General features: G+C 42.4%; 1 protein-coding gene across 1 annotated transcript in view; it reads right to left on the bottom strand.

Annotated features, from left to right (window-relative positions):
- OVCH1 (ovochymase 1) overlaps window positions 1–3,021 on the bottom strand; it is a 61,065-nt gene extending 58,044 nt beyond the window's left edge. Inside the window, exons 1-4 of the mRNA XM_047785750.1 lie at window positions 2,719–3,021; window positions 1,696–1,814; window positions 1,323–1,417; window positions 429–601 (exon numbers count right to left, since the gene is read on the bottom strand). Coding sequence (XP_047641706.1) covers window positions 429–601; window positions 1,323–1,417; window positions 1,696–1,814; window positions 2,719–2,794 — 463 coding nt within the window. The 5' untranslated portion in view covers window positions 2,795–3,021. The remainder of the gene's footprint in view (window positions 1–428; window positions 602–1,322; window positions 1,418–1,695; window positions 1,815–2,718) is intronic.
- Between the last annotated feature and the right edge of the window lie 9,439 nt (window positions 3,022–12,460).

The raw sequence follows: 12,460 nt of genomic DNA, 5'->3' as shown, positions 1-12,460 counted from the left end.
TCATTGTTTTGGGCCATTGAACCCTTCTCTGTCTTATATTTTTTTTTTAAATAGGTTTTTTCAAATATTATGTCCAGAATGTTTATTTGTGCTGTCAGATGTCTAGTCCATAATAATGATAGGATGAAGTCTCGGAGGACATTTTTAAATGTCCCACACTCCTTGACTAGAGCTGAGTATACACAGATGGCCCAGGCAAGACCCTGGAGTGCTTAAAATGCTGACTAAATATAAATAATTTCTGGCTGGGACTTATAGTGTGTACAGTGCTTTTTATATGTTATAGATTAAACAGTTATTTTTAAAGGAATGATACTTAGCTATTCTAATATTACTAGATATATACACATAAATTAACTGGTATAAAATTAATAAACAGCTTTCTACATTACTTTTTTTTTTTTTGTATTCTAACTTTCCCTACTTACCAAACTTGGCTTTGTGGTTTAGGTACAACAATGCAATATCAAAACTCCTATATCCAAATCTGTTGTATTCCGGATGAATAATAATTTCTGAGACAGGAATATTCTGTTCCTCCTTATCCTTCTGAAAGAGGCTGTACTCCCCAGCAGTCACCATCAGACTCTTAATTTGCTTCCTAAAACCAAATACAAACGTTTCAATAAGTAGAGTTGTTTCCCCCCGGACTTAGTTTCATGTAATTAAATGAAAGTGATTAATGTACCTTGAGCATTTCTAAGTCTTATAAGAAGATGTATCTCTATGAATGACTACTATCAATTATCATAATTCCCTATAAATCATAGATATCTATAAAAAGTCATGGTTTTTCAACAGAGCGTTTGCATTCTGTGAACCCTTTCCCATACCATCAATTGTCTCTTCTTTTGTACATAAACTACTTTATATATGTGGTACCATTTTTAGCAAAATATAAAAGTTGTTCCTAGAACTATCCTTCTTTCCCCCTTATTAGTACCCTCATTTAATCTAGTCAATATCTGTCATTTCCACAATATTCTTCCCTCCTAATTACTGAAACTCAAATTATTAAAACATTGCTGCATCCACTTAACATTTGCTATTAATACATAATTAGGATAGGTAACCACACCCCTACCCCACCACTACCTCCACAAATCATAGACAATATCTGCGGTCTTTGGAGTCTCTGTGATTAGTAGAGTAGGAAGCATGGGAAATCGGGGGATACACACAAAATTTGGGGAGGTCAGGGAGGTCTGTGGGTGGGGGACCAGGTGGAAAAATCAAGAAAGAGTGAACCTTGCATCATATTTAGAGCATTGCATCTCCCAGTCCTGTTGCCATGGATCAAGCAATGGAAATCCACAACTCACTCGAGGCCAGCCAGGCAGTGTGCTGCTGTAACAACCAGATCACCTTGAATCAAGCTTCCTCCACATAAGAGGTGCTCCCTCAGTTTTAGGGAGACCTGCCCAAGAAGAAAATTACAAACACAGCTAGTATACATCTCCCCACAGATGTCCTCTCCTTCAGAAACATTTGAAATCAACTCTTCTGTTACAATGTCATATTAAGACACTGATATAAATTGATCAGTATGAGATTTCCTATGAAGTAAGCTTTTTGACAGGGAGGTCAAGTGGAGCCCAGAGAAAAATTACATGTTAACTGGAGTTGTGGTCGTTGAAACAAAGGAAATGCTTCACTGTTTTCTCATTAAGAAATCAGTGTCTTTGTTATACCCACCTGCCACGGATGTTCACCCACTGTTGAGTTTCTCCAACTACCAATTCCAGAGAAGAACCCAGTTTCCAAAGCAGTTTCCTTACTTTTCAAATCAACTGCATGAACTCGGCACCTCAGTCCTGTGTGGGACAGCATATGAGTGACCTCTCTCTCTCCCTCTCCCCACAATCCGCCCCCCCCCCCCAGCATCTTATGTAAGGGTTCACTTTATCAAGATTCCACATGCAGATTTTCCTGGCCTGATGTAGATGTTCTAAGTCACTGAGCTGTAGGCTATCTACAGCTTTTCCTTTTTTTTTTTTTTCTTTTTTTGCTATTTCTTGGGCCGCTCCCACGGCATATGGAGGTTCCCAGGCTAGGGGTCTAATCGGAGCTGTAGCCACCGGCCTACACCAGAGCCACAGCAACGCGGGATCTGAGCCGCGTCTGTAACCTACACCACAGCTCACGGCAACGCCAGATCGTTAACCCACCGAGCAAGGGCAGGGACCGAACCCGCAACCTCATGGTTCCTAGTCGGATTCGTTAACCACTGCGCCACGACGGGAACTCCCCTACAGCTTTTCTTTTTTTAGGATAACCCCTTGTGGACTAGAACATGCCTCGAGACCCACCCCCACCTCGCCGCCCTTTACAGCCTAGGCTGCCTTAATAAAAAAGACCTGGGTGCCATAGAATGAGGCCTTTCTCCCTCTATTGTTAGATTTGGGGCTTTTCTGGGAGGGTGATCATCACATAGCCAAGGGAGAATGAAAGATCCTAGAAAACCCATGCTGCTCCGGAAAAGCTATTAGGCTTTAAGTTACTTCTACTTGGTTATTTTTTCTTGGAGGAGGATAACCCACGCATGGTTAGCAGATGTGTCTAAAAACTTGAACTCCATAATCCAAAAGACTTCAGAAAGAAAATCAGGCCCGGGCTCCTCATGGGCCCACCTGGTCATTCTCCTTCCTGGAAGAAGGAAGGAAGTCCTCTCGCCGGCGCTCAGCGGCCCGAAGCGTGGGGACCCAGGGCCGGGCTCACCTGGGCTCGGCGGGAGACCGATGAGCAGTACCAACATCAGCGTCAGCAGAGAACCAGCCCCGGGCCGCGTCCACATGGTGCCGGCCCGCGGGGACTCGTCTATCCTCCTCAGACGCAGGCGGTGCAAACCCTAAGAGAAGAGGGTCTCCGGCCTCAGGGCTCCCGCTCGCTCCCGGAAGCGCCTGCGCTTTTCACTCCCTCCCTCGCCGGCGCCAAGGGGCAGCACCTGCTGCGCAGTCAGGAGCCCAGCTTTTCCTCTTCAGGACCAACCCAGCCACCGGGCCATTCAGGAATCAGGGCGCCCCTACCATCCGTCCCAGGAGACAGGGGCGGGATGGAACCCCACAGGCTCACAGGTGAGCTGGAGTCAGATGCGGGAGACGCTAGGACAGATGCGGGATCAAGGTGATCAGTGGCCCAGAACAGTTTGCGCAGGTAAATCCTGTCGCAGACCTGGAAGTGTGGCTCAAACCCAGGATCAAGTAAGCTGGGCACCCATACAAGACCCAGGCAGGGAGTTCCCACTGTGGCACAAGGGAATCTGTGCCTCTCTGCAGCACCAGGAGGCAGGTTCCATCCCTGGCCCTCAAAGTGGGGTAAAGGATTTGGCATTGTCACAGCTGCAGCAAAGGCCATAGCTGCAGCTTGATCCTTGGCCCAGGAACTCCAAATGCTGTGGGAAGCCAAAAAAGGAGGAAAAAAAAAAAAAATCAGCTCTCCATCTACCAACTGAAAAATGGATGAGCAAACTGAAATATCCATGCAATTCATCTCCTGATATTATTTGGCCACAAAACGAATAAAGTTCTGGTACAACTACAACATTGATGAATCTTGAAAAACAAACAGCAACAAAAAGACACAGACCAGCTGACATCTGAAAGGAGGAAGGCTCTTGACAACTTGAGTACTTAATTGTACCACCCTGCTTCTAAGAAGCTTGTTAAAGACCCTGACACTCCAGGGTTTTCAAGTGGAGTGAATGTGAAAGGTCAGGTTTCTTCTGCTGTTCCTTTTCTGGGTGGGAGTCTTATCATTGGCTTCAGCGGAATGGGCCCAAGCTGTAGGTTTTGGTATTTGAGATCATGAGAATGAATTCATTGATAGGATTATCGTGTCAGCATCTTTTCAATAATTTTTTTTTTTTTTGGCCTTTTAGGGTCGCAACCGCAGCACGTGGAAGTTCCCAGGCTAGGGGTCTAATCAGAGCTACAGCTGCCGGCCTACACCACAGCCGCAGCAAGGCGGGATCTGAGCCACGTCTGCAACCTACACCACAGCTCACGGCAACGCCGGATCTTTAACCCACCGAGTGAGGCCAGGGATCGAACCTGAAACCTCATGGTTCCTAGTCGGATTCGTTAACCACTGAGCATCAATGGAAACTACAATAAATATTATTTTATAGTAAGTAATTTGTAATAAATTGGCTTGAGATTGAGAGGATGAATTTGCAATTGATTTATAATTTATTGGAAAATGAGGGCAAGGCTAAGTGAATATTTTATATATGTAATAACTAACCTAGACATCAATCCCCCAGGCCCAGTTGTTTCACTTCTGTATAAAATAGAAATCCTCCCTCCTCTGAGAAGAACAAGAAAACAGTCAAGGTGGAAGAAATGCAGGTACAGGTACAAGCATATGACAGTCATCTGGGGACAATGGCCCCTTTAACAGCAGAAGGGGAAACCTTTGGGCAAAAAGCTTAGATAGTGTGATTGGCACCTAAACTTGAAACACATTATCTCAAACCTTCTTGTCTCATGAACCTAAAAGGGGTTTCTGTAGTTTTTATGTCTCAAATCTTATAATGATGAAAAGCTGTCCTACATAGTGGATATTAACCATATGTGGTTATTTAAATTATTATTAACTAAAATAGGAATTCCTGGAGTTCTGTCATGGCTCAGCAGAAATGAATCTGACCAGCATCCAAGAGGATGCAGGTTCAATCCCTGGCCTTGCTCACTGTGTTAAGGATCCTGTGCTTCCCTGAGCTGTGGTGTAGGTTGCAGATGCTGCTCAGATTCCACGTTGCTGTGGCTGTGGCATAGGCCAGCAACTGTAGCTCCGACTGGACCCCTAGCCTGGGAACCTCCATATGCCACAGTTGTGGCCCTAAAATAAAATAAAATAAAATAAAATAAAATAGGAGTTCCCATTGTGGCTTAGCAGGTTAAAAACCCTGCTGGTATCCATGAGGATGAGGGTTTGATCCCTGGTCTTGCTCAGTGAGTTAAGAATCTGGCATTGCCAAGAGCTGTGGCATAGGTAGTGGATGTGGCTTGGATCTGGCACAGCTGTGGATATGGTGTAGGCCAGAGGCTATGGTTCCAATTCAACCCCTGGTCTGGGAACTTCCATATGCTGGTACAGCCCTAAAAAGACAAAAACAAAACAAAACAAAAAAACAAAAAAAAAGCTAAAATAAAAATTTAGTTCCTCAGTCACACTTGCTACATTTCAAGTGCTCAACAGCCACCTGTGGCTCATGGCTACCATATGCGAAAACACAGACATGGAAGGCTGCCATCATCACATTAATTCTGTTGGAATGAATTGTTCTTAAGAGTAGCACCATTTTAAGCATTTATTTTAAATAATCACATCTTGGGTGACAGTTTGACTGAGTAGATGACTCCTGGGTGGGTTTCAAGCTTGGGTGTCTGGGGGACACTGGTAGGGGGCTTAATAAGCAGCCTTCTCTGAAGATAAAATGGTACATCTGGGTAGTGTAAAGGAAGTCTCCAGGCAGTAGATGCCTGACCCGTGGCCCTCACCACTCTCTTCTCCCTTTGGCTTTCACTGTAGTGATCTCACAAAAATGACCATAGTCATCCTTGGCCCCAGGGGCACACTACTCTCCAATAAAACTCAGACCCTCCAATGGACCCCAACTCCTCTCCTTCTTCTTAGGTCAGATTAAAGTCATTAGAAAGCCTTTACAAAAGAAGATAGGAGAAGGAAAGAAAAAAATGATCACGTGCTGTGCTAATACAGCTGGCCCCACAATGTTGGTGTTCATGGCTAACCTTCTCACGAAGCTCACAGATCCTGGCCCCTTGAAGTCTTGTGCACATGGTACACACACAGCTTTGCAGGATCTTCAGCGGTGTGCTTCACACCTGGAAGTCTCCATGGGGCTGGGCATTGTCTCATTTCCTGTTCCAGCACATCTCTTTGTTTCCAGAGTTAAAATTCACATCCTCAAGTGAGACTCTGTCCTTTTATACAAAGGATTGGTCCCTGTCCTTCTATACAGAGGAAAGGCCTGACCAAAAAAAATGCCTTTCCATTAAACGGGAAAGGAGCCCTTCAATACAAATTGCATATATACCAAAAGTCAGGCCATTAGTTTTAGGTTTAAATTTGCTAGTATGAAGTATCTGTTGAGTTTGTGTGATGTTGAAGGGTCCAAATGGAAGGATTCTCTTACGTTAAAACAACAACACTTTAGAACAGGAAAGGATGTCAAGCAGCATGGGCTGGACTAACCTAAACTGGATTGAAAAATCTGCCTTGAATTTGAACATATCTTCATTAGGGCAGCATGATAACCATGTGCCACTGCAGGCCTTCCGAGACTCTTGATGGAAGCCCCAACTCTAAGGATAGTTGTAAAATCAAGAATATTAGGAAACTGACCCATGAGCAATGAGCAAATCATGGGTAAATAACATTGTTTAAACAAATGTTTTTCCCAGCCCTGCTAAACCAGTAGTCTAAACTCTAGAACCTTCTCTAATGTCCCACAAGGCCTAGAAATCAGAAATAACATGATTATTGGTGACTTTAGAAACAGCCGTTTCATGTGAATATTTGTTGTAGAGACAGAGATCACTAGGATGCAGAGAGAATGTGAAGGATGGAAGTCGAAGGAATGGGTGAAGACAATTTCTTCAAAACATTTGGCTGGGAAGGACATAGTGGGCTATCAGCTGGAGACGAAAAGGAATAGGGGAAGATTTTTTTTTTTTCTTTTTAAGGTCACACTCACAGCATATGGAGGATCCCAGGCTAGGGGTTGAATCAGAGCTACAGCTGCCAGCCTACACCACAGCCACATCAATGCCAGATCTGAGCCGCGTCTGCAACCTACACCACAGCTTGCAGCAACGGCAGATCCTTAACCTACTGAGCGGGGCCAGGGATTGAACCTGCATCCTCATGGATGCTACTCAGATTTGTTTCTGCTGAACCATGGAAAATGGGAACTCCCATTTTTTTTTTTTTTTTCCCAAATGAACTTGATGGAGGTTACCTTATCTGTTTTAACATAGAAGAGAATTGACCAAAGCCAGCAAAAGGAAGAAATAAAAGATGAAAAGAGGTTAAGGAATGGGATGACGTTTACAAGATGTGATACTCAGGGCACAAGGCTCTCTTTTTCTATTGTAGCAACAGGAGAGAGGGGAGAATTGGATGCAGGTAAGTGTGTAGATGGAGTGCAGGATACTGAGGGAGTGCCTGCTTTCTACCTTGTGTTTACTCAGTGAAGAAGGGAGTGAAAGCCTCTACTCAGAAAGATGAGGAACACGTAAATTCTGAATAATCATCGTGCAGTAAGAAAAAAAGAGCAAGAAGCACACAGAACAATGCAATGCATGGATGAATGAATGAAGTAACGAATGGAAAGGAAGAAAGACGGTCTTTATTTTTAAAGTGGCTGCCTACTGGTGACACGGCCTTCAGTGGGTACTAATCACGGAGCACTTGAGAGATTGAAATAAGACATCATTATTTTCATCATATTTTATATAAAATAGACATTTCCAGAAATTTTATTTTGGAAAGACCTAGGCAAAGTGTACATAATCAGACTTAAATGGGAGAAATACGTTATGGGAGATAAATTTCTAACTGCCACAGCAAAAGTAACCAAAATGTACATTTATATACAACTGATCAAAGCAGGGAAGAGAATCATTCTGAACAAAGAACAGGATGCAAGTATTTCCCTCAGACAAAAGGAGGGATGGGTGGGTCACAGCAAGTCAAATGATTTCCACATTATAAAAGCAAGCTATGGCTTCTACAGGTATTTTAATTCTTTAAGAGAAAATTTTTAAAAATCTCTTTTTCCCCCAGAAACATAAGAAAAGCACTAATTTTTATGTGTACAGACTGTAAAATAAGAGTGGTTACCTCTACCATGTTAAAGCCCCTAGGCAGTACAGTCCCTTTTAGGGTGGTTTGTGTATGTGTTTTGTTGCAGTGATTATCTTAATGAATTTCTGAAACAAAGGACAACACTTAGCAGTTATCTTTGCTTCAGAGGCAGAGGGCTTTCCCGTTGGATTCAAGGGACTCAGAGCTTGATAGGTCCGTAGAATGAAACAGTCCTTTAAAGGACTACAAACACGACTGAGACATTTGGTGTCTTGTCCTGGGTGAGTTGGCTCCTCAGTGGCAGAGCAGGACTAGAATCCAGATCTCCTGCTTCTTGGACTGGGACCGATAAGACAACCCCCAAAAGACACAATGCACATGGGAAATTTCCAAAGGTGACACAGCATGTGAATCACTGAGAATGGGAAAATAAATACTCCAGGATTTCTGAACACAGACATGTCTTTTCAGTTTGGGGAAAATGTTGATCTAAACTTATAAACTAATTCTGACCACATATTGTGATGGGTGCTAATTTTACAAGTTACATGCCCTAAAGGTTTTAATGGGAAGGATCCTTGGTAACCAAGATGAGACATTTTTATGTAAGCCAACTGATGGATATCGATTCTGTTGTGACTTTTTATTTTACTGATAATAAGCCATAGCTTTGATTAAATTTATTTTATTTCTTTAAGTTATATGGCTCTACTTAAAAAGAAAAATAAGGAAGGCCTGTTTGACACATTTTTTTCACACCAAAAACTTCAAGAGTAATCATAAAATGTTAAAATATTTCCCCATATCATTTTTTTGGCATTGTAAGTTTTTATCTTAATTACAGCCTAAATACAAGACAGGTATTTACTCATTTAAAGTGTCAAAAGATGCCATTTAGATAGTAAAATTTTGCTATTATTGGGAGATACCAACATACAATTTAATCAAAGTAAATGTGATTTGGAAACCAGGAAAAAATTTAAAATAAATAAAACACCTCTAACTATATTTGCTTAGAGTGCTGTTACTAACATCCTAGAGATTTATTGATCTAAGGTATAAACCCATCACAAATCAGAGCAAAAGCTTTTTTTAAGCTGATTCTAATGAGTACAAGTAAGAGATAATAAACTGACAAACCCTATGACCTGGCCCCATCTATGAGTTTTGTATACTGGGCACCTTGTCTGTCTGGTACATTCAAACAGCAAAGCAATTCCTCTCCATCTGACAACCAAGAATTCTGTAGATATTAAGGTCAAATTATAGCTCATTTACCACAAATGCAAAACTGCCACACCCAACCCTCCTGTTTGTCAACCTTGGTGGAATAATAGCCTCAACCAACCCATTGTGCTGTTAAGTCATTCTTTAGAATTCTGGGGCTCATTTTAGCCTAAATTTTAAAAGTGAAAATTGTAAAAGATTATAAATATCTTTGGAAGAGTCATAAACTCTAAATTACTAGCCTGCAACGATTCTACAGCCTAGCTGCATATTAAAACTACAACCTGGGCAGCTGGGGTCCAGGGATGTCCAAAAGCACGCACGTCAGCCTCCCGTCCAGCTACAGCTGATAGTACCCCTGTGTGAGGAAAAAGATCTCAACTATCAGCTGAATGCAGCTTTTCAATCTGAGGGGCCTAGAATGTTTAACACAGGCAATACAAAGGCCACATTTGGCTTTTTATTTTTAGATCAGTTTCCACAGAATGGCTTGGATTTGCTCATTTAGTCTTGAAAAGCAGGTGCAAATCGCTGCAAAGCCCTGTATCACATGAGGTGCCACTTGGTGAGCATGTCAGACTCAGGTGATGGGGGGTGTGAAATGCTGTGGGAGTTTGGAATCCAAGTGCTAGGCAGTCCTCTTTGCTTTGTGATAGGCTTCAAAATAAACAGATCAAAAAGAACATAGCTCGGGGAGTTCCCACTGTGGCTCAGTGAGTTAAGAACCCGACATAGTGTCTGTGAGGATGAGGAGTCCATCCTTGGTCTCACTCAGTGGGTTAAGGATCTGGCATTGCCATAGGCTTCAGCATAGGTCGCAGACATGGCTTGGATCCTGTGTTCTTGTATCTGTGGTGTAGGCTGGCAGCTGCAGCTCCGATTCAACCCTAGCCCAGGAACTTCCATGTACTGCAGGTGTGGCCTTAAAAAGGAAAGAAAAAAAAAAAGAAGAAGAAGAAGAAAAAAACATAGCTTAGGTTTTCCTAAAAGAAAATTTCTTTTCCTCCAAGGTATCTGGATCTTTGGTCTAGCTCATTATGTTCCATCACTGAACCAGGTTTTACGAATACCATTAACAGATGGGAAACATCTGAAACATTTCAAAAATCCTGAATAATTCTGAGGGTTGAAATAGCTTGTAAAGCCATTCCCATGGCTCTGCTATTGAAGGACATGTGAAAGGACTGATAGGAGAATTTGAAGGAAAGGAGAACTGGCTCCAGGTAGGGCAGCAGGGCAGGTTAGAAGGACTGGCAGTAGGAAGAGACTCTGTACTGTGAAGTGAAGCTGAGACAAAAGAGCCAGTGCTGCTCAGGGCAACAGTCACAAATTAAACTCTGCTCATTGAATCAAGTGTTCATTAAGCCAGACCGAAGCCACTCCTGTCTTGGCCTCAGCCACCTTCCCTCCTACCAGGACCCAGTGTGAAATGGAACTGCAGGCCCCTTTGTTCAAAAATTACTTAGCATGTCAAGCACAGCATTCAACCAAACACAAGGTGCTTCTGCCTGCAGGACCCTGAGGGTCTGCAGAGATGACACATCCATGAAGCTGGCTCTGCAATTTCAGCTCAGAAAGGGACTATCAGGAGTTTCCTTTGTAGCTCAGTGAGTTAAGAGCCTGACCAGTATCCATGAGGATGCAGGTTCAATCCCTGGCCTCACTCAATGGGTTACGGATCTGGTGTCGCCGCAAGCTGTGATGTAGGTCACAGACAAGGCTCGCATCTGGTGTTGCTGTGGCTGTGGCCATGAGCCAGCAGCTGCAGCTCCCAGGCAACCACTAGCCTAGTAACTTCCATATGCCACAGGTGAGGCCCTAAAAAGAAAAAAAAAAAAGGAAAGAAAAAGATTATCAACTCACACGCCAAGCAAGCAAACTTTTGTTAAGGGCACCTAGATGGATGTCCAGGACTCGCCAGGGCACTCCATTTTTATTTTAATAAGGATGAATTCCACATATTATTTCATGCTGCAGGAGCAAATAAAAATAGCTATAAAAAACAATCTTTTGAAAAATAATATGTGATTTATTTCCTTATAGGCACCACTCAACTAGGAAATCCATTTCATTGGCTACATCTTAGGGAACATATTAACTCAGGACAGAAATATCTGATCCAACAAACAATGCTTACTTTTAAGGTTCAAAGAGATGCCAGTGTGTGCAATGAGACAGAGTAACAGAGAGAGAGCACCCAAAGAGAGGGGGAGGAGAGAGACAGAGATTGAGAGATAAGCACCCAAAAGAAGGCAGAAAATATCTCATAAAGGCCATGTGACCCTTTCCTCTCAGAAACTTTTTAGGCTATCATAGCCATTTCGATACTCCAACAAATGTACTCTCATATTTTTAGCATCACTTTTAGGTAAAGCATAATTGTTTTTTCAGAATTTTGGGCTCAATATATTTTTTGGGGGGGGGGGGGGGCACAACCAAAGCATGTGGAAGTTTCTGGGCCAGGGATCAAACCAGAGTCCCAGCAGTAATGATGCCAGATCCTTAACTGCTAGGCCACCAAGGAACTCCCCCAATTAACTTTTTTGTTTGTTTCATTAACTTTCTAAGCATGAGATTTTGTTTCAGATTATTCAAAACATTGTAATTCAAGTCCTAGATGCTGCTTTTAGCTAGGGACTCATGTTTCTCAAATTGGGGGTGAAGTAGTTATTTTATAATAAATATGGTAGTACATTTCTTGACCTTAGGACTATAGAAGTATAATTTGGGAGAGGAAATTATTTTAAAATAATGAAAATATTTTAAATGAAATTTTGGATAAATTTATGACTTTAAAAGACTAAATACAAACCTTATAAAACTATTAGAAACAGAAGATCATAGTGGTAATATATGCATTGTTGGATTACTGATAGACACAAACAGATGTATGTTAACTCAAATTCTGTAATCCTTTGCATTTAAAATATTCCTGGCACTATCTCTTTCCAAAGAAATTTTTCTTCCTTTCACCTAGATTTACATTCACAAAAAAAATAATAATAACAACATAGAGAGGCAGTGCTTTCTGATATTGGGGTTGAAAAAAAGCAGAAGGCTTCTTGCTCTGGCCTGAGCATGTCACAAATGAGGGCCTTTAGGCTATGATATGTGTATGACACTTGGCTTAGCACTGCAACAGCACTGCCCAGGGTGGTGTTTTAAAAGTATTATGATGAAAACCAAACTAGAATCATGTGATCCAATTTCTCCAACTACAAAATCTTTTTTTTTTGCTTTTTAGGGCTGCACCCTCGGCATATGGAGGTTCCCAGGCTAGGGGTCTAATCGGAGCTACCGCTGCCAGCCTATGCCACAGCCACAGCAACGCAGATCCAAGCTGCATTTGCGACCTACACCAGAGCTCATGGCAATGCCAGATCCTTAACCCACTGATCGAGGC

Source organism: Phacochoerus africanus, chromosome 7, assembly GCF_016906955.1.
Source record: "Phacochoerus africanus isolate WHEZ1 chromosome 7, ROS_Pafr_v1, whole genome shotgun sequence".
NCBI lineage: Eukaryota > Metazoa > Chordata > Mammalia > Artiodactyla > Suidae > Phacochoerus > Phacochoerus africanus.
Note: the sequence above shows the minus strand (reverse complement) of the source record. Positions and strands in the feature narration are given on the sequence as shown.